Source organism: Myotis yumanensis, unplaced genomic scaffold, assembly GCF_028538775.1.
Source record: "Myotis yumanensis isolate MYYU_CA2020_CCGP unplaced genomic scaffold, mMyoYum1.0.hap1 SCAF_5, whole genome shotgun sequence".
Classification (NCBI taxonomy): Eukaryota; Metazoa; Chordata; class Mammalia; order Chiroptera; family Vespertilionidae; genus Myotis; species Myotis yumanensis.
In genome coordinates this window covers 80,131,775-80,156,119 of record NW_027223756.1, presented here as the reverse complement: position 1 = coordinate 80,156,119, position 24,345 = coordinate 80,131,775, and the positions used below count along the sequence as shown (strand labels likewise).

Genomic DNA, 24,345 nt, shown 5'->3' with positions numbered 1-24,345 from the left:
CCATTTTCTCCCAGTTCTTGCAAAGCTAGTTCGGAGCCTGTTGTGGCGTCAGGCAAATCCTTTTTCAGTGAACCTAGGACCTAGGTCCTCATCTTCTCCATTTGTTGAGCAGGGTGCACACTCCCTGCGTCACTTCCCTCCCAGGGAAAGCTTTGTCGAGTTTTGCAACGAAATGCAAGGGAATCGAAGGGATTGGTCGTTCCCACGGCACTGGGTTCACATAATTCAGGGCAAATAACAGAAATAAAGAAATAAGAACAGTAGTCATTAACATTTATTGACTGTTATTTATTAAATTCTTGCCTTCTAAAAGAGATGTTTTTATCAGCCCCATTTTTCTGATGAGGAGATGGGAGGCACAGAGAAATTAAACAACCAAGTCCCCAGCTGGTAAGTGGAAGGGCTGGGATTCGAACCTCGCAGGCAGGGTCCAGAGAGCCCAGCACCAAACCTCCGCCAGAAACAGGGCGCTTTAGGCGGGCACAATAGGACACGGGGGCGGGGAGGGGGGCTGTCACAAACAGTGGCTGATTCTGCCTCCCTGCTGACAGCCCTTCCACTTCTCTCGGGGTAAAAGCCAAGTCCTCCCAGGAGGCCGCGAGGCCCGGCACAACCCCTCCCTGCCCTCCCTCCTCCCCGTCGCCACCTCGCCGCTCACTCAGGTCCAGCCACATGGGGCTTGCCGTTTCTCCAACACCCCAGGCGGGGTCCGACCTCAGGGCTTTGCACTGGCTGTTCCCTCCACCTGAAACACTTTTTTTAAAACCCGGCAAGAACACAAAACACTTCTGTAGCCAGATTGCTGTCCGCGGGAGGGCAGCTTGCGAGCCCCTCGAGGACACTGAACATTTCCCACGTGCTACCAGAGGCCCCACCCCCACGCACGCCCCGCCCCGCCCCCGTTAACGTCGACGTGCGTACAATGGCGTCTCTTGGAGCGACCCGGGCATGCGCACTTCCCAGCACGAGCGGCCCGGACACACGCGCGACCCGGAAGGCCTCGCTACACTCCAAAGAGAGAAAGGGGCGGATGGCGGAGGGTGCGGCGGAGGCCCCAGCAGAGAGTGGTGGCGGTGGCGACTTAGGAGCCGGCGCGCTGGAACGAGGAGTGGCGCCCATTAAATCTCGGTGAGTTGCCGGGACTGAGAGAAAACCTCACGGGGCCTTCCGGGACCCGTAGGGCGGCTCGAGTGGTGCATGCCGGGAGAAGGGCAGCCCTGGGCGGGAAGTTCGCAGGCTTCTTCAGTCCGGGCTGTTCCTCCGTGGCCGTACCTGAGATAGAGCACGTCGGAGGCTGTCACACTAAGGACGCCACGGGGCGTGCTAAGATGGGCGGGTTTGAGGCGGGGGCCGCAATGCAGGCTGGGGACTGTAGTTCCAGCGCATGTCGGGACTAGAGCATGTGCACCTCCAGTCAGCCGTACTTAAGCTGAGTTTTTTCTTTTTTAAAATATATTTTTATTAATTTCAGAGAGGAAGGGAGAGGGAGAGATAGAAACATCGATGATGAGAATTATCGTTCGGCTGCCTCTTGCGTCCCCCCTATTGGGGATCGAGCCCACACCCCCCCACCGGTACTCGAACTGCGACCTCCCGGTTCATAGGTCCACGCTCAACCCCTGGGCCACCCGGGCTGGGCGTGAGATTTCTGTCTGAAGAGATTCGCGGGGCAGGCTGGGGCCTGTAGGGCTGAAAGGTGTGCTGGGAAGTGTGGCGGCTGTTGTCCCGTTGTAAGGCATGCTGGGACATGTAGTTTCTTTTAAGCCTAACGTGGCCTAGGACGTTCATGCCTGATACTGTACTTGGCTTAACACTCCGGGCTGAGACAAAATAGGGCGTTCCTGTAGCCTTGAGGTGCTCCCAGGCTGCCAGATGTCCAGTTTTAAATAGTGAGTTCCCATCAGCAGAGCATGGAAGCAGAGACGAATGTCCTCAGCCAGTTTCCCCAGTTTTCATTGAGTGGAACTCTGGCGGGTCGGGGGCTCCCTCAACGAGCCCTCCTTTTCCTCCTCCTCCGGTGGCAGATACCTCACCACCAAGGAGCAGTTCCATGAATTCCTGGAAGCTGGAGGGCGGGAGAAGCCCAGCCAGGAAACCTCGGGAGGAAACCATTATGACTGTGACCTGTCTGAGCCTGAGGCCAAGCGGATCCGACTGGAAGATGGACAGCCAGGAGAGGGCGCCACGGAGGAGGCAGCTGAGCACCTCGAGCAGCCTCAGACTCAGAAGAGAGCTCGGGGTCAGAACAAGGCCCGGCCTCACATAAAACCCTCCCACTATGACAAGAACAGGCTCTGTCCCTCCATTGTGCAGGTTAGTGTCATTGTCACCATCAAGTCCCGGAAGCCTTCAGTTGGAGCCTCTCTGCCCCCCATTCAGTCCTCATGATGTTGTAATGTGAAAAGCATTATTGTTCCCATTTCCCAGATAAAGAAACTGAGGCACAGTGAGGTTACTGACTAGCCCAATGACACACAGCCAGGAGGGGAAGGATCTTTGATTCAAAGCTTGGCTACCCCCGCCGCTCCCTGTCCTCTTTCACTGCCTCCCTCTTCCCTGCAGGAATCAGCTGCAAAGTGTTTTTTTGGTGATCGCTGTCGTTTCCTACACGATGTGAGTTGCTACCTGGAGACCAAGCCGGCTGACCTGGGCCCCCGCTGTGTACTATTCGAGAACTATGGCAGGTGCCCCTATGGTGTGACCTGCCGCTTTGCTGGGGCCCATCTGGGGCCTGAGGGCCAGAATCTGGTGCGGGAGGAGGTGGTCCCAGCCCCTCCCGTCCGCAACGGCTTGGACAAAGCTCTGCAGCAGCAGCTGCGAAAGCGCAAGATCCATTTCGAGCGTGCCGAGCAGGCCCTGCACCAGCTTGGCAAGGGCCACCTACCAAGCCCCACCCCTTCTGCCACTGTCCCTGAGGTCCCAGGGGCTGAGAGTGCCCCAGGGCAGGACAACTGTGATACCCAGCAGGCCCCCCTGGCGCCCTGCACTGGTACCCCTCCCCGCAGCCCCATGCAGACCTGCGGGCCCCTGACGGATGAGGACATAGTCAGGCTTCGGTCTTGTGAGAAGAGGCAGGTATGTGGCACAGGCTTCCTGTTGAGGACGCTAGCAATGGGGAGCAGAAAGAGCTGGACACACCTCCCAGCCCCAGAGAGTCAAGGCTGAAGCAGAGGGAGGCAGTGGGGAAGGCTTCATGGAAGAGGGGGCATTGGGACTGGGGTTTTGATAGTTGACTAGAAATTATCCAGAAGAGAGTATGGAGAAAAGACCACTTCTCATTGATGGATTGGTTGACATATGCAGAGATTAAGAGGAAAAAGGGTGCTAGGCCAGTGGGGCAAAGCTCAGCATGTTCTAGATTGTGGGGAGGAGGGAGGCCTCAAAATCCAGATTGGAGGGTGGAGCCTCAGTGGTGTTTTCTTTCCTTCCAGCTCGACATCAGTGGCAAACTGTACTTGGCCCCCCTCACCACGGTAGGACCCACGTGGGTGGGCTGGGTGGTGGCAGTGTGGTCACTCCAACAGTGCCAGTGCCTGCCAGTCTTGGGTATTCCTGTTGACACTAGCAGTGGAGTGGGGGCAGGAGTTGGGGGGCCCTGCTTGTCACACCCTTACCTGTTTGTGTCCCCCACTGCCACCAGTGTGGGAACCTGCCTTTCCGGCGAATCTGTAAGCGCTACGGGGCTGACGTGACGTGTGGGGAGATGGCTGTTTGCACCAACCTGCTGCAAGGCCAGACGTCCGAGTGGGCCCTGCTCAAACGCCACCCGTGCGAGGACATCTTTGGTGTCCAGGTTGGTGCTGCCACAAGGGAGGGAGAGAGAGGGAGAAGGGGCTTTCAACTGCCAAGGTCTGGAGCAGGTGTCACTTCCCAGATCCTCTCGCCTCGGCCGTGGGCCGGGGGCGCCAGCCTGATGCATCTCCAAGGGCTAATGCCTGGGGATGGGACCGGGGTGGGGCCAGGCAGGGATGGTCTGAACTGGCCCTGGCCCCTCACCTCCTTTGCTCCAACACCTGCCGTAGCTGGAGGGTGCTTTCCCGGACACTATGACCAAGTGCGCAGAACTGCTGAACCGCACCATCGAGGTGGATTTCGTGGACATCAACGTTGGCTGCCCCATCGACCTTGTGTACAAGAAGGTAGCGACCATTCAGCCCTGGATTCCCAGAGTGGGCAGATTGTAGATAGGGTGGAGGTCAGGGAGCCGGCCTCACTCCTGCCTCAGTCTCTGGGAACCTACGGGGGTCCCTGTGCCTCAGTTTCCCTTTTCACAGCAAGGACAGTGAGGGGTGTTGGGCCCGGCTTGGGTCTTGCCCTCCATTGCTCCAGCCGCCTGTCTCTCCCAGGGTGGGGGCTGCGCCCTCATGAACCGCTCGGCCAAGTTTCAGCAGATTGTGCGTGGCATGGACCAGGTATGCCAAGCTGTCCCCACCTTCCCCCACCCGGCTCTGCGCCCTGCTGACCGCACTCATCCCCACAGGTGCTGGATGTGCCGCTGACAGTGAAGATCCGCACGGGCGTCCAGGAGCGTGTGAACCTGGCACACAGGCTGCTGCCCAAGCTGCGGGACTGGGGGGCAGCCCTGGTCACGGTGGGTCTCGGGGTGCAGCGGGTATCAGGCCTCGGGGGCACTCCAGCTACCGCTTCTAATGGTCTCTCTCTTCCCCACCTCCCTCTTCATCTCGGATCTCCCTCCATGTCTCTGTCTGTCTGTCTGTCTGTCTGTCTCTGTCTGTCTCAGCCTGGGTTTCTCTCTCTCTCTCTCTCTCTCTCTCTCTCTCTGATGTCCTGCCTCCCCTCCCTGTGTGGCCACTCTTCCTCTAGCTGCATGGCCGCTCTCGGGAGCAGCGCTACACCAAGCTGGCCGACTGGCAGTACATCAAGCAGTGCGTGGCGGCGGCCAGCCCCATGCCCCTGTTCGGTGGGTCCCCAACTCTCACCTGAGACCCCTCCCTGCCCCCGTGGGGGCTGCTGGGCTGACAAGAACTCCCCTGGAGCTGGCTTTCCTGCCTGTAGGCAGCTCCCTGAGGCCCTATCTCTGCCCCTCAGGAAACGGGGACATCTTATCCTATGAGGACGCTAACTGCGCCATGCAGACCGGTGTCACTGGAATCATGATTGCCCGGTAGGTGGGCCCGGGGCCTGGGGCTTATCTGGAGCTGCCCCTGGGCCCGGCCTGCAGCTCCGGGAGGGTGGGTGTGTGTCTGAGCTTTGTCCCATTTGTCACAGTGCCTCAGCCCAACGGCTTGGCCTCCTGGTCCATTTATCCCCAGCGGGTGGCTGTCTGTGCAGAGAGATGGCAGGCCTGCAGCTGGCCGGGGCCGGAGGGACTACAAATTTCTGCAGCTGTTGGTTTGGGGTGCGGTTTGGGACTCTTGGGCTTCAAGGCTTCTGGAACAGCTGGAGAGTCTGTCTGCAGAGCTGGAGGGACAGGGACTGTGGGTTTGGGGCCTCTGACCACTCCCCGCCCGCAGTGGTGCCCTGCTCAAGCCCTGGCTGTTCACGGAGATCAAGGAGCAGCGACACTGGGACATCTCCTCATCCGAGCGCCTGGACATCTTGCGGGACTTCACGAACTACGGCCTGGAACACTGGGGCTCGGACACGCAGGGCGTGGAGAAGACCCGCCGCTTCCTCCTCGAATGGCTCTCCTTCCTGTGCAGGTGGGTGTGGGGCCGCTGCGGGGCGGGTGTTGGTGAGGCCAGCCTGGCCCACCCTGTCCCCACCTGCCTGCAGGTATGTGCCTGTGGGTCTGCTGGAGCGGCTCCCACAGAGGATCAACGAGCGGCCCCCCTACTACCTGGGCCGAGACTACCTGGAGACGCTCATGGCCAGCCAGAGGGCCGCCGACTGGATCCGCATTAGGTGCCTGGGACCGAGGAGCCGGGGGAGGGGGTGCATGTCTTGGGTTGGGGGGGTGTGGCCCAGGCCTGACCCTGCCCTCCGCCTGCCCTCACAGTGAGATGCTGCTGGGACCTGTGCCACCCAATTTCGTCTTCGTGCCAAAACACAAGGCCAATGCATACAAGTAGCTGCAAGGGTGGGAGGGCCTCGGAGGCGCCGTGGCGAGTGAGAAGACAATAAACTTCATTCTTTTAAAACTCGGGCCTTTCTGTGACCCCGAGGCTGCCCCTTCCCACCCCCGGGAGCTTTCCCTGGACACCTGCCCATCCCTGTCCCTGACAGCTCCCTTCTTCCTCCCTCCCTCATTCACCAAAGTCGCCCGGCAGGCCACTGCTGATGCCCAGAGAGGCCTTGAATATAAAGAAGCCGCTGGGGCTTCTGGGGGGGAACCATGAAGGGGAACCTTTGGCCTATGGGGGTGTGGATCAGGGTGGGCTGCCTGGAGGAAGGGGCCTCAGAGCTATTAGATTGGCATTGCTGGTAAAGGCAGAAGGCAGTGTACTAGGCCCAGGATCTGCCCCACACCGTGACACCTGTCTGTGGCTGCCTTGGTTTTCCCTTCTATCCCTGTCCCCCCTCCCCCACCTCCAATACCCGGAATCCTGACCAGCGGCCTGGAACCTGCTGCCCGGAGTAACCAGGCAAACAGAACTCCGCACGACCTCTGAGCCTGTTCTCTGGGTGGGCTGCCTGTGCTCCCACCTGCCACCCTCTGGGCCTGCCCAGGCTGGGCCCCCACCCCCCATGCAGCACCCGAAGCCCTTCTACACTCCTGCAGCCCCCCAAGAAGGTTTCAGCCCTCGGGGCCTGGATGGCACCGAGGGGCCAGGCAGCCAGCCCACTCCTGCCTGCACAGAGCCTCTCCCCACTGTGGGTACGCGTCAGGGAGCAGCGGGGTTGGGTGGGGGTGGGGCTCTGCCCACCAGCTTCAGGACCCCACTACCAGCCTGCCTTTGTTCACAGGTTCCTCCAACTTGTATCACCCCCCAAACCTGGAGAAAGAGGTGTTTCCAGGCCCTCCAGCAGGTACTGGCCTCCTCCCAACCCTGACTGCACCCGGGAGTGGGTTGGGGGAGGCAGGGCCATCTTGCCTCCACCATGGCCTCCGAGGCTCCTCGAAGCAAGATTCATGCCCTTGTTTTCCAAAAGGGCTCCCGGACCGCGGTCCGTGCCCCGTCTAGACAAGGCCTATTGCTCATGGCCCTGACGGGTCCCTCAAGCCCAGGCTCATGTCCACAGGCCCCCGGGTTCAGGGCCCCCGTCTCATTCTCCCTCCCCTGCAGGCGGGTTGTAGCCCTGCCCTCTCAGGGCCACCCTCCTGGGCCCGCAGGTTTCCAGATGGCGCCCTGCGGCTGCTTCTTTGACCCCCGCATTTACCGAATCGAGTGGGCCACCACCGACTTTGGCCAGGCGTCCCTGTACAAGCTGGCAGCAGCGGGTGGTGGGGTGCCAGCTGGGGGCCCCAATTCACCCAGCACCTACCTCCTAGAGTCCCAGCACTACCTCAAGGCCCCGGTGCCGCCTCCACCCTACCCCCATTTCCAGCCAGTGCCCGGGGGCCCCCAGTACCTCCTGCCCTACTTCCCCCCTGAGGGGCCCGGGCCTGAGACCCTGGGCTTTATGGGGGATGGGGGAGCCCCCGCCTTCGTGGAGCTGCCCCCGCCCCTGCTCAAGGAAGGCCTGGTGCCCCTGCCCCCGCCGCTGCCCAAGGAAAACAAGCTGCCGCCTGTCGTCATCGCACTGCCTGCCGAGGCCGCGCTGCCCCCCGGGGGCTATGGCCACCTCAAGGGTCGCCTGAGCCAGTTCCTCATGCCTGGGGAGTCCCCAGCCTTCCCTGCTAAGGAGCTGCAGGGCGGTGGCACTGGGCCGGGCCTGCTGTACCCCCCAGGCCCTGGGGCCCCCAAGGCAGCCCCATTGGAGGCGGGAGAGACCAGGTCCCCTGAGGCCGCCAGGGCCTTCGTGCTGCCTGAGAAGGTGCTGCTGGAAGACGCCATGAAGCTCTTCGACTGCCTGCCAGGGGGTGCCGAGCCCGAGGGGTCCCTGCGCAAGGCCCCGGGGCCGGCCCTGCCCGACAGCGGGGGCGGTGGGGATGACTCCTCCAGCGACATCCGCTCGCTGCACCTGCCGGATGAGCTGCTGTCCTTCGACTACAGCGTGCCCGAGATCCTGGACACTGTGTCCAACGTGGACTACTTTTTCAACTTCAAGGCGCTCGACGAGGAGCCACCACCCTGCCCAGGGCCCCCCGCCATCACCATTGCGGCCCCTGTGCTTCGGGCCGAGCCCCCCAGCAAGAGAAAGTCTGGTGCCTCAGCCACCAAAAAGGGGAGACAAGGAGGCAAGAGTAAGCAGGCCATGGGCCTGGCCAGCGCCCCACCCCCGGGACCCAGGCAGGACCTGGGAGCCACCCCCCATTAAAGCGGATTTGATCTCAGCCCAATGTCTGCTCAGTGGCGATGGGGGCGGTAGGCCAGGGGCGGACGTGGAGGGCTGCCTCTCACCTGCTCTAATGCCCCACGGCCCCAAACCAGGAGGGGAGGCCCTGCAGGACCCCGCGCCTCCTGGGCTTCCGGGCTTCCAGACTGAGCGAGGAGCCCTGGGCTCGGGATTCTAAATCCCTTCTGTCCGGGCCCTGGAGAAGGAAGGGGGCTTTGCCACCCAGACGCCTGCGCTGTGAGGATTCCTCACTCCGAGTTTGGTGAGGGAAGTCGAGGCTGCCCAGAGACGGGCAGGAACCTGCCTGGAGGGAGAGACAGCAGCAGGGTGGGCCCCAGCCCTGCCCTCTGCTGTCCCCTTGTGCCATAGTCAGTGGAGGGGACTTTTGAGGGGGTTTCAGCTGGGCTCCGCCTCAGCCCACCTCCCAAGGGGTGGGTGAGAGGCCTGGGGAGGGGCCATGGTGCCTGTGAGGGACCCCGTGCTGGTCCAGGCAGACATGGAGGCAAGTGCTGGGTGGAGGTGAAGGCACCTGGTGGACTGAGGGTGGCAGCTGGGCAGGCAGGTGGGAGGTGGAACCCCAAAACAAGCCACCTGTGATGGGGACCAGCAGAGTGCACCCGGTGACAGACGAGGGTGGGCAAGTCTGTCCCAGGAAGGGCATCCAGCCAGGCCTCGGATGCTGCGTGCCCCCTTGGGTCCCCTCAGAGGTCCTCTATCCCAAGCAGCAGGCGCAGGAGAGCCCGGAGTTCGGGTCCGTATCTCACCCCTGCTCCTTCCCACCCTGTCTCCTCCTCGGGCCCATGGAGCTCCTCTTCCCCTTGCCTGCTCCAGGCTCTCCTCAGCCTTTCCCGGGGCAGCTGCAGCCACAGCCTCTGAAACCCTCAAGGTGAGCCTGAAGGGGCCAACTTGGTTTCCCAGGTGACATAAGGCAAGCATGTCAAACGCAAAGGCTAACACGGACCAATAAACAGGTGTAAGTGTATGTGGGCCACGAAAAAACAAAGGCTTCAACTTTCATAAAAACGTAGCTTTATTTCGATAGAGACATGCTGAATACAACGACTCCATCGTTAACAAAATAATAGAACATTTTAATAAAAATTAATATTTTTCTTGAATATTAACTTACCAGACACAGAATAACTGCACAAATTAATAAGCGTAACGCAAGTAAGCCTATTTTTCTTATCCGAAGTGAAATATTTCCTGTTGCGCACACCAAACACGTCAGTCCAAGACTAATGACGTGGCAATCGGCTGCCAAAATATTTGCTGCTAGTATTAGTGGAGAGAAATGGGGTGCCTGCGCGTAAGGCGTGTAAGGGAAATGAATGCAACACGATTATAGTGATCAGTCATTAGCGAACGTAGCTCATCATTAATAATTATGTATAACAGGATATTGTAAAAATTAAGTTATGAAATTTTATTAAAATGTTTCTAATATACCTTATATTGGTTGGGCCACAAAAATATTCATTGTGGGCCACGAGTTTGAGATGCTTGATATAAGGGATCAGGAAGCAAAGGGAGATGGAGGCCTGCTCCCCTCCCGCTGCAGAGGCCCTAGGCTGGGTGGTGGAGGTCAGGGGCTGGACTAGAATGAGGAAGTAGCTGTACAGGGAGGGTAGAGGGGGAGCTGAAGCCTGGTGCCTCTCCGTGCCCAGCACCACACCACAAGTCCCGCGGTGCTTACATGGCTCATCTCCCTGAACCCTTATTCCAAAGCTCAGCGAAGTGGAGACAGTTATGCCCTGGCTGGTTTGGCTCAGTGGATAGTGTCAGCCTGTGGACTGAAGGGTCCCAGGTTTGATTCCAATCAAGGGCACATGCCTGGGTTGCGGGCTCGGTCCCCAGTGGGGGGGCGTGCAGGAGGCAGCCGATCAATGGTTCTCGCTCATCATCGATATCTTTCCCTCTCCCTCTCCCTCTCCCTTTCTCTCTGAAATCAAAAATATATATATATATATTATTATTATTATTTTTTTTTTATTTTTTTTATTTTTTTTAATAATTTTTATTTCTTAAAGTATTACAAAGAGTATTACATATGTCTCCTTTTTCCCCCCCATGACATTCCCCCCGGCCCCTATCCCCCGCCCCCCCCACCCCGTGTCTTGTGTCCATTGGTTAATCTTATATGCATGCATATAAGTCCTTCAGTTGGTCTCTTAATCCCCCCCCCCAACCCTCCCCAGGCTCCCCATTGTAGTTTAACATTCTGTTCAATGTTGCTCTGCTTCTGTATCTACACCTGTTCATCAGTCCATACTGGTCCCCTTTATTTGTCCCAACCTCACTGGAGTAGTCTCAACCTCACCAGGGCCGTCTGAGCCTCACCAGGGCCGTTTCAACCTCACCAGGGTCGTCCCTACCTCACGGGGGCCGTTTCAACCTGACTGGGGTTGTTGCTACCACACCGGGACTGTTTCAACCTGACCGGGGTTGTCCCTACCACACCGGGGCCGTTTCGACCTGACTGGGGTCGTCCCTACCTCACGGGGGCCGTTTCAACCTCACCGGGGTCGTCCCTACCTCACGGGGGAAATCTGCAGCCTGCTGGGATGGGCTCTGTACTTGGTGCTTCAGCACATCCTACTCAGTCTCTATGCGCTTCTTTCTATGCGAGGGGTTGAAATCTGCAGTTTGTTGGGTTGGGCTCTGTACTTGGTGTCACATCCTACTCAGTCTCAATGTTCTTTCTCTCCTTCCAGTTGTAGAGCTTCCACTGGGCCAAGTTTCCCATGGTTCTGTATGATAGGTGTTTGTCTGATATTTGGTAGTTTCGATGTTGTTGTGCGAGGTAGCACGCACAGGTCTCTTCCTTATGCCGCCATCCTGGTTCTCCTGGGTCTGCTTCTTGAGTGTGTCTCTCATGGCTGCGAGCAGTTGAAGTCTGCAATTTGTTGGGATAGGCTGCAAAAGCGCAGGTGGGTCTTTTTGTGCACCTGGCACAGCTTGGATGGGGATGTAAATTGATTAAGGCTGAGACTCAGGGAGTCGCCATGGCGGAGCAAATAGCACTGGCTGAGTCTCCGCGGCCCCTTGAATCTCTGCCAGGGCTTTGTGTCCCCCAGTGCCGGCGAGCAGCTGTGCAACAGAGTCTCCCTCGCTTTCTGATGGCTGCAAGGCCGTGCTGCCTCTCCCCGTAGGGTCTGGTGCTTCATGATCCCGCCTGAACCAGCTCAGTGGATTTGAAAGTTTGCAGAAGAAAAGGCGCTTCTACTTGTGGGTCTGGCACAGCCCAGATGGGAATGTAAATTGCGTAGGGCGGGATCACAGGGAGTCGCCGGGGCGGAGACTCAGTGGCCCCTTGCCTATCCAGGACTCCAGGACTTTGCGTCCCCCAGTGCCGGCGAGCAGCCGAGCGCCAGAGCCTCCCTCGCTTCCTGACCGCTGGAAGGCCGTGCCGTCTCTCGCCTTGGGGCCTGGGGCCTCAGAGACCCGCCCTAACCAGCTCAGTGGATTTGAGAGTTTGTAAAAGCACAGTCATTCCCTCTTGTGCCTCTGGCACAGCCCTGAGGGTAGGGCGGGGTCACAGGGAGTCACCAGCATGGATGAAATAGCGATGGCGGCGTCTCCGCGCCCCTCGCCTCCCCGGGACACCAGGACTTCTTGTCCCTCGGTGCCGGCGAGCAGCCGCGTATCAGAGCTTCCCTCGCTCTCCGACCACTGCAAGGCCGTGGCCGCCTCTCCCTGTGGGATCTGGGGCCTCAGAGACCCGCCCCGAGCAAGCCCAGAGGATTCGAGGGTTCGTAAAAAACCGAGAATCCATTTGCAGCCCGCGTGGCGTGTGACTGCGTACCTCTGGTTTTGGTGCCTCCGTAGCTCCCACTCAGTCTTACTGCGCTTCTTTCTTTTCCTCCAGTTGTAGATCTCCCACTGGGCCAACTTCCCCATGGTTCTGAGTGGCGGTTGTTTACTTCATAGTTGATAGTTTCAATGATGCTGTGAGAGAGCAGCACACACAGGTCCGCTCCCTACGCCGCCATCTTGGTTCTCTGCTCTATTTTTTATTTTTTTTAAAAAAATATATTTTATTGATTTTTTTACAGAGAGGAAGGGAGAGAGATAGAGAGTTAGAAACATCGATGAGAGAGAAACATGGATCAGCTGCCTCCTGCACACCTCCCACTGGGGATGTGCCCGCAACCCAGGTACATGCCCTTGACCGGAATCGAACCTGGGACCTTTCAGTCCGCAGACCGACACTCTATCCACTGAGCCAAACCGGTTTTGGCTGTAAAAATATATTTTAAAAAGAAAGAAGTGGAGACAGCTATGCCATTTGGGCACTGTTCCCTCCATTCCTGGACTTTCACAGGTACTGGCATCATTTATGTTTGTCCCCACTGTGTCTGTCCCATCTCTGTTCTGCACCGAAGAGAAGTCCGAGCACACTTCCCTGGGCTTCCTGCTGAGCCCTGAAGTAGCATGTGGAGTATTTGGGATGAAAAATCAAGTGTCCCCAATGAAGGGCCCTGGCAAAGGAGGTAGTGGATGATGAGCTTGTAAGAAGATGCGTTTGTTTTTCTGAAGATGAATGCAGACCAGGGACAGGAAGCCAGTGTCACCTGACAACCAAACACGTCCCCTCCAGAGAGGCTACAGTGGTAGGTGGTGGGGGCCATCCTGCCCAGCCCGGAGGGCAGAGCAAGTGGTTACTTCACTATATTTGGCAGTGGAGGTGTCGATGACTGGATTGAGGCTGCGTTAGGCCATTTTAGATGACCACAGATATATTTTTTAACCTAAGAGTAAACAGGAAAAGTCGTGGGACCACCCAAGTTTCCATTGACAGTGAGATGGCTGCCCCATGCCACCGGGGTTTATGATGAAGTGGTGACCTCCCACTGATGGATAGATGGATGGAAAGAGTATACATGTATGGTATGTGTAAAGGGTGGGGCAAAATTAGGTTTACAGCTGTGAATTTGCAAAACAGTGTATTGTATTTTTATTATTCTAGGGGCCCAGTGCACGAATTCATGCACCTTGAAAAGAACTGTGGGGTGCAAGGCTGCAGTGGGCACAGGGGTGGGTCTTGGCCCATTTTCCGTGCCCCTGCCCAGCCCCTCCTGCCATGGCCCCCAGTCCCCTGTCTCCTGGCAGCCCTGCCACCGCCACTGCTCCCATGCAGACTGACGCAGAGCGATTGGGGCCAGCGCCGGCAGCAGGTGTGAGCGGGGCTGTTGCTGGCAGTGGGTGCGAGAGGTGGCTGCTGCTTGGGATCGCCCCTCAGGAGCAGGGGGAGGTGGAGAAACCCCAGGGACAATTGGGGCTGGTGCCAGCTGCAGGTGCGAGTGTCTGGTGGGACTGTGGCATGCGGGAGCAAAGAATTTTCAGTAACCACCAGAAGCTCACCCTGATGACAGTGACTGATGCCCCACCTTGGTCTGGCGCCCCCGCTCACCTGCTCCACCATCCCACCATGGCCAATGCCCACCATGTTCCACGCTCTGCCGCCTGCTGCTGACGCCCACCATGTTCTGTGCATGCCCCCTGGTGGTCGGTGTATGGCATAGTGACCGGTTGTTCAGTTGTTCCACCATTCAGTTAGGGTTTTATATAGAGAGAGATTATTTTCCATACAACTATAAACCTACTTTTGCCCCACCCTCTTTATGTACACAGTATCTACACACATGCATATATGTATACATATGCACACATGTTGCATACACACATGCATTTCACACACAGTATATGTGTACACATGTGTATACATGTATACAGTACATATCCGCACATACAAATGTGTGTACTGTATGCATGCACGCACATATATATGTATATGTATTGTCTATATGTGTGCACACATATATGCACACACATGCAACTCATACACCTGCATATATGTATACATGTGCATGAATATATGCACGCACCTATATAGATTATCTATACACACATGTATTGGAATGTGTATACATGTGTGCACATGTATGTATTTACATTACTTATAGGTATATACCCATGCTTATGTATATATACAGCCATAATAAAGTATGTATGTGCAAACATGTATGCTTACCTCTACACATATATATACTTGTGTGTGCATACTATATATGTATACATAAGTGTATACACATTACACAGACATGCACATGCATATGTATACATACTATATGCACGAGTACCTATTATGTCTACCTATGTATGCATGTACACACATATCCCTATATATCATACACATACACATGTATATGTATAGACATGTATGTATACATATGTGCGCATCACCTACATGCATATGTATAAATAACATATATAATAAAATATATGCTTTTAAAATTTTATTCGTGTTTATATAAAACATGCCTTTATATGTTTGTTTGTACATGTGTTAGGGTTTATAAACAAAGATATGGAATTTCATCCATCAGTCTTCCATGGACTCCACTGCTTTTTCCTGGGTCTTAACCTTCTCTAACAGCACATGTCACTGTCTCACCCTCTGCTGAGGCCGCCTGTCACTCCATGTGTGCCTGCTGGTCTGCGTCACCCGCTCCTCTTGATTAGTGTTTGGGCCTCCCCCTCCTGACTGTTACAGCCGATGGAGGTGCTGCCATTGAGAGGAACCCCGACACCAGCATATTGAGGAAGGCAGAGCAGTGCAAGTAGGTGTCAGGAAACCACCACCCATGACTGATGCTCAGGCCACCTGCTTGTTTTGCACACAATTTATTATGACAACTCTGAGCCTCCAGGGCACCTCAGCGCCTAAACTGGAAACACGCACAAGACTTTCTGCACCTGTTGCACAGACTGACCCAGTACCCTTTGAAGCTGTGGCCCTGCTCCGTGTGCAGCCATTTGGGGATCATGTAGGCCAGCCACACAGACAGCAGGATGGTTATCATGATCAGGGTAATGGTGATCTCAGGCTGGAGGATGCGCAGTGGGAAGGCCCCGTACACGTAGATGCTGAAGGTGGTCGTCAGGTGACAGTAGCTGCAAGGGGTGGGTGGGGAGAGACCATGGGACATTGCCTTTACCCAGAAAACATTAACACCAAGATGAGGGCCCTGGACCGCTACCAGGACAGCAGGTCCCATATATATCCACTCAACTCTATCCATCCTGAGCCTGCCTTCCGCTTGTGTATTTTGGCAGCGGTCATGCCCCCCCCCCCCAGGACCCCTGGAGTCCCCTGCTCTATACCCAGGTTCCATCACAATGTGGAAGTGGAGAGGGGGCAGGACGACAGCCACAGACATCCATGAGGCTGGCGGCCAGCAGGATGGGCAGGAAGGGCGCCCCAGGAGGGGGGCCAGGGGATGGGAGAACTCGCTGAGGCCTCTGCTGGAGGCAGGTGAAGGAGGAGGAGGTGACACATCTCACAGGTAGCCTCCTCTCCCCTCTGGATGTCCCCACCCCTGTGCCTTTTGCCCAGTGCCACCTCAGAGCTAGTCCCTCTGGTCCAGGATGTGGGGCCTCTAGGGAAGTCAGGGTCTCCACATGCTTTGGGAGGTGGAGTTTGTACCTGTCTTAAAGGGATAGATGATGGAGGGAGAGAATGGGCCCCCATGATTCCCTTCTCAGTGGGAGACACTGATGATCCAGATAAGCACACCAGATATGACTTAGGAGGCTCTCAGTCCTCATGGGTGGTAAGTATTCTACAGCCAGCTCTGGGGTGGGAGAGTTCTGGTTGATACTGTGCACGGATTCCCCTGGTGTAAATACTCCCACCATGGCCAATTTCAAGTCAACTGGCTTGCAGAATCCCTGAACATTTCTGAGTTGGCTCCTTCACATCACCAGACATGGCATGAGAGGGTAACTGTGGCCCCCGTTGGGAGAATGGGTCTCCCATACGTGTGATGTGCCCAGCCGTTCCGAGAGGCCCCGGGCACAGGGCGGTTTCCCCCACCCCGCCCTACTCACCTATAGTATGGATCCACGATATAAATGATAAAGACATAGATTCCATTCCTTTGGTCGAAAATTATCTTGTTTTCTGTTGGGCCTCCCAAGATCTGATATGGGACGTTAGGCCATTGCAAGGGATTGTTATTGTTGGGGTCGTGGCAGCTCACATAGTTCTGGGGAGGAGAACAGGGGTGTGGGAGCTGGGGAAAGCCATGCTAGCACCACAGTCAGCCCCACTTGCTCACCAGCCACCCAGGGTTCAGGCCAGGGCCCCGTGCTCCCGGTCCCTGTGGAGGTGGCTGTGGACGCTGCTCAGCTTCACCCCTCCCTCTGCTTTCCCGGCGTTTGTGCAACATTGTGAATGTACAAGACAAATGAGTGTGTGCTCTAAAGCCTCATTGTGTTCTGTGAATTTCACATCGTTAAAAAAAAAAAAACCCACACAAGTAAAACCAATGTCACCAACAAAACAGATGACCAAATTCGCATGACAGAAGGGGGTGTAAAAAAGGAGCCACGCCCTGGCTGGGTGACTAAGTTGGTTGGAGCATCGTCCCATGCACCAAACGGTGAGGGTTCGATTCCCAATCGGGCCAGCATACCTACGTTGTGGGTATGTAGGGGAGGCAACCAATGGATGTTTCTCACATCAATGTTTCTCTCTCTCTCCCTCTCTCTCTAAAAAAATCATTGAAACAAAACCCCATGTCCTCCAGTGCGGATTTTAAAAAGGAGCCAAGAATCCGCAGGCAGGACTGGGCCCAGGTGTGGGAGCCAGCATCACCTATTGGGAGCGTTGCTGCATTGCGCTGTGTCTGTGCCTTCGGAGTTGAGGGACTCAGTCAATGGAAATTATTAATGTGCATCCCAAAAGGACTAATGCCATTTCTTCCCTTTACTGACATTGTGTCCTTATGTGTCAGTTGTGTACAAACCAATGTGCATGATAGAAATGCTCGCTGAGCAGAACAGATGGCAAATTTAATCAGCCCCTTAGAAATGGGCATTTGGATGGTTCTAGAATATGATCAGCAATGCCCACAGTTCTGAATGTTTGGCCAAAGCCTTTGGGAGAGATTCCCAAAGGAGTCACAGGTCTTACATTCCCATTGTGCTCCCCACCCCGCCCCCCGACACCCGCTGTGGACTGAATATTGGTATCCCCCCCCCAAAAAAAATTCACATGTTAAAACCTAACCCCCTGCCGAAGCCGGTTTTGCTCAGTGGATAGAGCGTTGGCCTGCGGACTGAAGGGTCCCAGGTTCGATTCCGGTCGGGGGCATGTACCTGGGTTGCGGGCACATCCCCCGTAGGGGATGTGCAGGAGGCAGCTGATCGATGTTTCTCTCTCATCGATGTTTCTAACTCTCTATCTCTCTCCCTTCCTCTCTGTAAAGAATCAATAAAATATATTTTAAAAACAAAAACAAACAAACAAACAAAAACACCTAACCCCTAAGGGGATGGTTCGAGGAGATGGGGACTTGGAGAGGTGATTAGATCCTAAAGCTGTGCCCCTATGAAAGGACCTCTGAGAGCTCCCTAGCCCCTCGGCCACGTGGAGACACAGGGAGAAGACAGTCACTTAGGAACCAGGAGGTGGCCTCTCACCAGACACCAGGTCTGCAGCACCTTGACCTTGACCTCCAGCCCCCAGGATGGAGAGAATAAATGTTGCTGTCCACAGCCCCCGGCTGTGGTATTCTGTGACAGCAGCTAGACGGACCCAAACGATCGGAAGAGTGACTGCTACCTCTCGGTCCCAGGTGAAGAAGCCCTGGAAGTCCTTCATGATGTTGGACCAGTTCTGCGGCTGGGAATTGCAGCGCGCGGTCCTCGCCGTCAGGGAGTACGTGTATGTGAACAGCCCGTTTATCTCCAGCAAGACGTACTCGGCCTTCACAACCTCCTGGAAGTTCTCTCCCTGCCACCTAGGACGCACGCACAGAGCGGCGGGGCTGGGGTTGTGCAGGGAGCAGGCAGCCGTGGTTAGGAGACCGTTCTGGGGCGGGCTCCCGCCCCCCGGCGGACCCTCGGGGATGGTCAACAGGTGGACGCAGCAGAGGCAGGTGGGACAGAGTGGGGGGCACGGGAGGGGGCCAAGCATTGAGATTTTCCATGGGGTGGACACAGAGGCATCTCCGGGGAGGAGACACGTGAGCAGAGCCTGGGAGACACTGGTGTGATGTCCCACCACCGAATGACGTCGTTTGTTAAAGATTCCGATTAATTAATAAGCAAGTAAACCATGAACGACGCCCTTCGCACCAGTCCGCTGGTGTTTTCCGGACGAGCATCTGCCAGCGTGCAGCAGGGCTCCCTCCAGGGCGGTAAGGGGGGCTGCTCTAAGGCGCCGTTGCTCGGAGGCACGTTCTGTTGGCTCCCGCCAGCGCGGAGCTGACCTCCTCCGACAGGACCCTTTCCTGCCCTCACCCCGCTCACACATCCCCGCATGGCGGCTCTGAGCCAGGGCTCGGTCCTGTGTGTCTGCCTGGGGTTTTACCCGGGCGCGGAGTGGGACAGGCGGAGCTAATGCTTGCCGCGTGAGCTGTTCGTCGGGCCACAGCCACGCAGTCAGGTGACAGGCCAGGCCAATGAGCTTCTTTCAATTAGTTCCCACTAAGTCACACGGAAAGCCAGGTGCTTGGCTACATGCCCGGTGCCCAGTGGCCGCGTGGAGCTCCTGACTGCCCATCGGGTGGCCCAGAATTATGGGGCGTTTCCACCACCACAGAGTCCTGGGCCACCACGGGGTTGGGGGCCCTGGTCCCAGCCCCCGAGGGCCTGTGCTGAAGTGACCTTACTGGACCGTCCATCACCCATAAAAATGCAGGAATGACACCAAAGTGTGTCCCCCAAATTCGGATGTTGGAGCCCCAGCCCCCAGGGTGACTGTCTGGAGGGGCCCTGACCCCAGAGGAGAGGAGACTCCAGGGCTCACTGGCTCCCGCAACCCGAGGAGGCAGGAGGTGGCCGTGGGGCGCAGGAGCCTCGGGGAACCACCCTGCTGACTCCTTGCTCTTGGACTTGGGGCCCCAGGACTGAGAGACAGTCACGTCTGACGTCTAAGGCCTCCCCCCACCCTCGCCCCCATCCCTGGAATGTTGTCATGGCCACGGGAGCTAAGACGGTGGGTGGGTGGGCACGTAGGGGCTGTCTGAGCTGAGAGCTGGCGGGGGGGGGCAAGAACAGGGTAGGGAGAGGGTACAGCTGGGCAGAGGGCCAGTGGGGCTGGAGAGGCCGGGGGTGGAGGGGGCTGAGGGGAAGACTGAGCTTTATCCAAGAGCGATGGGGGCACCTGAAGGGCCAGGCGGAGCGGGGAGCAGGGAGCATGGCCAACCGCCTCCCCGCCAGCCTCACAGGGAGCTTACAGTTCCACCACGGGCTTCCAGGGAGTGTCATAGGGGACGAGGAGGGGACAGCCCAGCTTCTCGTAAGGGTAGTGCACCACCAGGTCCTGGTCGGCCTTCTGGCCCTGGAGGTTGGGGTCGTAGGCTTCCCTGAGCAGAGAGGGGGCAGGGGTGAGGTCCCTCCAGGCGGCCCAGTGCCCACCCCACCCCCTCCTCCCAGGCTCAGCTGCTTCCAGGGGAGGGGAGTCTGAGGAGGGGCCAGCAGCCAGCCCCCCTGCGATGGTTAACTTTTTGGGTCCACTTGGCTGTGCCCCAGAACCTGGATGTGTGGTCAGACATTATTCTGATGTTTCCATGAGAGTGTTTTTTGGGGATGAAATTAGCATTTAAATCAATTGGACTCAGTAGAGTGCCCTCCCCAAGGCAGGTGCATTCAAAGGCCTTAATAGAAAAAATGTGTGCCTTCTCTCTCCCTCCCTCCTTCCCTCCCTCCCTCTCTGTCTTTCTGTCTCTCTCACTGTTTCTCTGTCCCTCTGTCTGTCTGTCTCACACACACATCCTGTCACTTCTCTTTCCATGAAGACCCCTGACTCACACATTCCTTTGTGCCTCATGAGGCCTGACTGCAGCCACACTGGTCAGTAAGCCCAACCGCGCCAGTTTGGGCCTTGGCCGTAGCCCTGGACAGCTGACTGACTTTTGGTTTGTATCCAAGGCCATGTCTTCTCACACGGGGGGGGGGTGGGGGGGTGGGGGGGTTGCACCAGCAGGGAGGGGCTCCCCGAGCCTGGTGCTAAGACGGCTGAGCCCCTTCCATGCCCTCTTGGTGGCACGAGGGACCAGAGCACCGCTGAGAGGCGCACCTGGGCTCCCACCCCCTCCTGCTTTGGCCACGGTGTCTGGCCAGCTCTCCTCGCTCAGCGGAGCCGGCCACAGGCTGGGAAGGGTCTGTAAGATGGGGGTGGTCACAGGAGGGAGGGGGTGAAGGAAAAGCGCTGGCTCACTTCTCGATGACGTAGCTGTAATTGTCCTGAAGGACCACGGGGTCGAGGTTGCCTGCGGAACAGGCTGAGATTTCGCTGAAAGCAACAAAAGGGGGTGAGGCGCTGCTGACCCCACACTGAAGCAGCATGAATTCTTCCCTTTGACATATATGCCCCATTGGTTTGATATTCGAGCCCTTTCTTACTTTCTGGTTCTCCGAGATGTTCCAGGCTTATCTCACCCAAGGATATTTTCCCATTGATTTTTATAGAGAGTGGAACAGAGGGAGAGGGACAGGGGAGACGGGGAGAAAGAAAGGGGGAGGGGGGGTGAGAGAAACACTGATGTGAGAGAGACACATTTATTGGTTGCCTCCTGCATGGGCCTAGGGTTGAACTGGTATGTGCTCTTGACTGGGAATCAAACCGGAGACCCTTTGGTATACAGGCCAATGCTCTAACCACGGATCCACACCGGCCAGGGCACTCCAGGCTTACCGTGCATCTTATCTGCCCAGCCTAGAATCAGCCCTTTCTCCAAGGAGCCCTACGGCCAAAATCATGGCACTGGGTGTTCTGACATTTGAAACCATCATTTCCTTGTTCTTCTATGTACTGTGCCACCTGGGCATTCATCCTTAGTTGATTTTTGCCTGATTTTGTCTTCTTTTTTTTTTTTTTTAATATATTTTATTGATTTTTTACAGAGAGGAAGGGAGAGAGATAGATAGTTAGAAACATCGATGGGAGAGAAACATCGACCAGGTGCCTCCTGCACATCTCCCATGGGGGATGTGCCCGCAACCCAGGTATATGCCCTTGACCGGAATCGAACCTGGGACCTTTCAGTCCGCAGGCCGACGCTCTATCCACTGAGCCAAACCAGTCCTGGCTGATTTTGTCTTCTTAAGACTAGACTCATGCTACGTGTGTTCTCTTATGTCTTTAGAACGATCCATCCAGCTAATTCTGCCTCATTTGTTTTCATGGCCACATTAGGCCATTGTATAAAAACATCATACCTGATCTACCAGCCTCTAGTCCAAGCACGTCAAACTTGCGGCCGGCATAATAGACGAGGCATGCGCCCACCAGCCGCGAGTTTGACGTGCTCGCTCTAGTCCATGGACATTTGAGTTGGCATGCTTCCAGCTTGGTGCTATTAGGCCCTGGCCCGGTAGCGCATGGGCTTAGATACACCAAGGTTGGGGTTCAATCCCATCAGGGCACATACAAAAATCAACCCATGAATGCACAAGTGAGTAGAACAACAAATCAATCATCTCTCTCTCTGTGAAAAAAGTAAATAGTTAAAAAAAAAAAAAAAGAAAAGAAAAGAATGCTGCAGCCCTGGCCGGTGTGGCCCAGTTGTTGGGAGCATTGCCCCTTATACTGAAGGGCTGTGGGTTTGGTCCCCAATCGATGTACCCGCTCCCCTCCCTTCCTCCTCCCCTCCCCGCCTTAGTAAAATCAATAAGCATATCCTCAGGTGAGGATGGAGAAGAAGAATGCTGCAGGGAACATTCTGGAACCTACACCAGTACAATGTGCATGAGTGGAAGGGCTGACTGATGGATGTGCTTTCCACAGGAGCGGGATGTGTGCGCGCCCACCAGCAGTTCCTGTGAGTTCCGAAGCTGCCTGAGGGGTCCCCAGCCGCCCGGGGCTCGCCACTGGCTAGGCTCTGCCAGCCCCTCCTGTGGGGGAATGAGGTCTCCAACACAGGTTTCCATTTTCATTTCCCTAGTAAGCGAGCTTGACCACCTTCTCAGCATCCTGTCACATGCTATCAGCCTCCTTTTCTTTTCTTTTCTTTTCTTTTCTTTTCTTTTCTTTTCTTTTCTTTTCTTTTCTTTTCTTTTTTCTTTTCTTTTCTTTTCTTTCCTTTTCTTTTTTAGACATGCCTTTGCCCATTTTTGGTCTGTTCGTTTCCCTCTCTCTCTCTATTTTAATTTATTGATTTTTAGGTAGAGGAAGGGAGCGAGAGAAAAAGAAACATGGATTTGCTGCCCCACTTATTTATGCGTTCATTGGTTGTTTCTTGTATGTGTCCTGACCAGGATCGAACCCACAACCTTGGCATATCGGGACAACGCTCTAACCAGCTGAACTATCCTGCCAGGGCTTTCTCTCTCCCTTTTTAAATTGATTTGCAGGAATTCTTTATAAACTCTGGTTACCAGTCCTTTGTTGGTTACGTATGTGGCAAATACCTTCCCACTCTCTAAGGCAAAAGTGTTTAAATATTGTATTAAGAACCTTTCCTGCACACATGTTCTAAATAAGTAACTTATCGCTTCAGTGAAGTGTTTCCACGGGCGGCGGTGGCGGGGGGGGGGTGGGGGGGGGTCATCACCTGAGTGTGTGACTGCCTTGTGCAGGGAGCACTAAGGTCCCCTCCTCATGGGCCCTGGAGCCGACTGCAAAGTTGCAGGATCGGGACCCCTGTGATGGCTCATGGGGCAGCCGGGCGTCAGTGCCCTGGGAGTATTTACACCAGAGGGGTTGGCAGTGCTGCAGATTAGGGCTCCCTCTCTACCCAGACCCTGCCTGAAGGGCAAAAGGCTGGTAACTCGGCCAATCTTCTGACTTTGGTGTTGTTTTTTTGAAGCATATTTGTATTGATTTCAGAGAGGAAGGGAGAGGGAGAGAGATAGAAACATCAATGATGAGAGAGAACCATTGATCGACTGCCTCCTGCACACTCCGCACTGGGGATGGAGCCTGCAACCTGGGCATGGCCCTGACCTGGAATCTACCACGACCCCCTGGGTCCTAGGCTGATGCCCAATCACTGAGCCACACCGGCCAGGCCAGACTTGATCTTTTTCTTGGATTCCCATGGCCTCATTCCCTGGGGGAGTGGTGGACACTGGAGGCAAAGTTCCCAAATTATTCATCAAGCAATTAAAACAAAATACCTGGCATGATTCTGCTTAAAATGAGGAAATAAGGAATTAAAAGGAAGGACTAGGACCGTGATGGCAAACCTATGACATCCGTGTCAGAGGTGACACGCGAACTCATTTTTTTGGTTGATTTTTCTTTGTTAAATGGCATTTAAATATATAAAATAAATATCAAAAATATACGTCTTTGTTTTACTATGGTTGCAAATATCAAAAAATTTCTCTATGTGACACGGCACCAGAGTTGAGTTAGGGTTTTTCAAAATGCTGACACGCCGAGCCCAAAAGGTTCGCCGTCACTGGACTAGGAAGAGCAAAATGACTAGGGAGGAGGGAAAAAAATGTGAATGTCGCCGAGTCAGTGAAGGAGGAGGCCCACTGTGCAAGCAACTCAGACTTGACCTAATAGTATAGACTAGCGCCTGTTTATGGTGGAAACGGCGAGCAGAGACACAAGTACACAGGATGCAGCACTTCAGCAACTGTGGAGCCACGGTGACCAATCCCACCCCATCCCTACACCCCACTCCCCACCACCTCAATATCAGTAACACACTTACTTCTGAACAACGATCTTTTTCTTCAAGTCACAGCCAATGGAAATGAGCGCCGTCTGGGGAGAGGGAGGGAGGGAGAGAGAGAGAGAGAGAGAACCGGATCAGTGAGGGCCACGAATAGCCCAGCCACACTGAAGGCCAGTTGGGGACACACTGGCACGGGAACTCACTGTGCCTATGACCGGCCCCATGGAGCTCAGGCCGAAGAGCCTGCTGAGCACAGGGGCACAGCTGAGGTCCCCCCACTGCTGACCTGCCTCTTGGGAGTTTCGAAGAGACCAGAACCCAATATATAAACTCAGCACAATGTTTGGGATACAGAGTGCAA

The 24,345-nt window shown here is 55.8% G+C and overlaps 3 protein-coding genes across 6 annotated transcripts in view; 2 read left to right on the top strand and 1 right to left on the bottom strand.

The window, feature by feature from the left end:
• Positions 1–929: 929 nt before the first annotated feature.
• Positions 930–6,101, top strand: DUS3L (dihydrouridine synthase 3 like). Of its 3 annotated transcripts, none has more exons than XM_070415903.1 (13): positions 930–1,128; positions 2,025–2,313; positions 2,563–3,075; positions 3,432–3,473; positions 3,641–3,793; positions 4,023–4,139; positions 4,347–4,412; positions 4,481–4,591; positions 4,825–4,921; positions 5,050–5,125; positions 5,475–5,663; positions 5,737–5,865; positions 5,960–6,101. In XM_070415903.1, exons 1-13 carry the CDS (start codon positions 1,031–1,033, stop codon positions 6,030–6,032), a joined length of 1,953 nt encoding a protein of 650 aa, XP_070272004.1. In that variant the 5' UTR covers positions 930–1,030; the 3' UTR covers positions 6,033–6,101. The 3 variants fall into 3 exon arrangements, with proteins under 3 accessions (XP_070272004.1, XP_070272006.1, XP_070272005.1); XM_070415905.1 differs by having other exon boundaries at positions 950–1,128; positions 2,563–2,613; XM_070415904.1 differs by lacking the exons at positions 5,737–5,865; positions 5,960–6,101 and having other exon boundaries at positions 950–1,128; positions 4,742–4,921; positions 5,475–5,563.
• Positions 6,102–6,198: 97 nt separating this feature from the next.
• PRR22 (proline rich 22) lies at positions 6,199–8,339 on the top strand. 2 transcript variants are annotated; one of them, XM_070415908.1, is made up of 3 exons: positions 6,199–6,778; positions 6,868–6,930; positions 7,235–8,339. In XM_070415908.1, exons 1-3 carry the CDS (start codon positions 6,649–6,651, stop codon positions 8,320–8,322), a joined length of 1,281 nt encoding a protein of 426 aa, XP_070272009.1. In that variant the 5' UTR covers positions 6,199–6,648; the 3' UTR covers positions 8,323–8,339. The 2 variants fall into 2 exon arrangements, with proteins under 2 accessions (XP_070272009.1, XP_070272008.1); XM_070415907.1 differs by having other exon boundaries at positions 6,746–6,778; positions 6,868–8,339.
• Positions 8,340–15,059: 6,720 nt separating this feature from the next.
• CATSPERD (cation channel sperm associated auxiliary subunit delta) overlaps positions 15,060–24,345 on the bottom strand; it is a 44,803-nt gene continuing 35,517 nt past the window's right edge. Inside the window, exons 17-22 of the mRNA XM_070416970.1 lie at positions 24,021–24,073; positions 20,573–20,647; positions 19,590–19,718; positions 17,972–18,149; positions 16,234–16,391; positions 15,060–15,297 (exon numbers count right to left, since the gene is read on the bottom strand). Of these exons, the coding sequence (XP_070273071.1) occupies positions 15,060–15,297; positions 16,234–16,391; positions 17,972–18,149; positions 19,590–19,718; positions 20,573–20,647; positions 24,021–24,073 (831 nt within the window). The remainder of the gene's footprint in view (positions 15,298–16,233; positions 16,392–17,971; positions 18,150–19,589; positions 19,719–20,572; positions 20,648–24,020; positions 24,074–24,345) is intronic.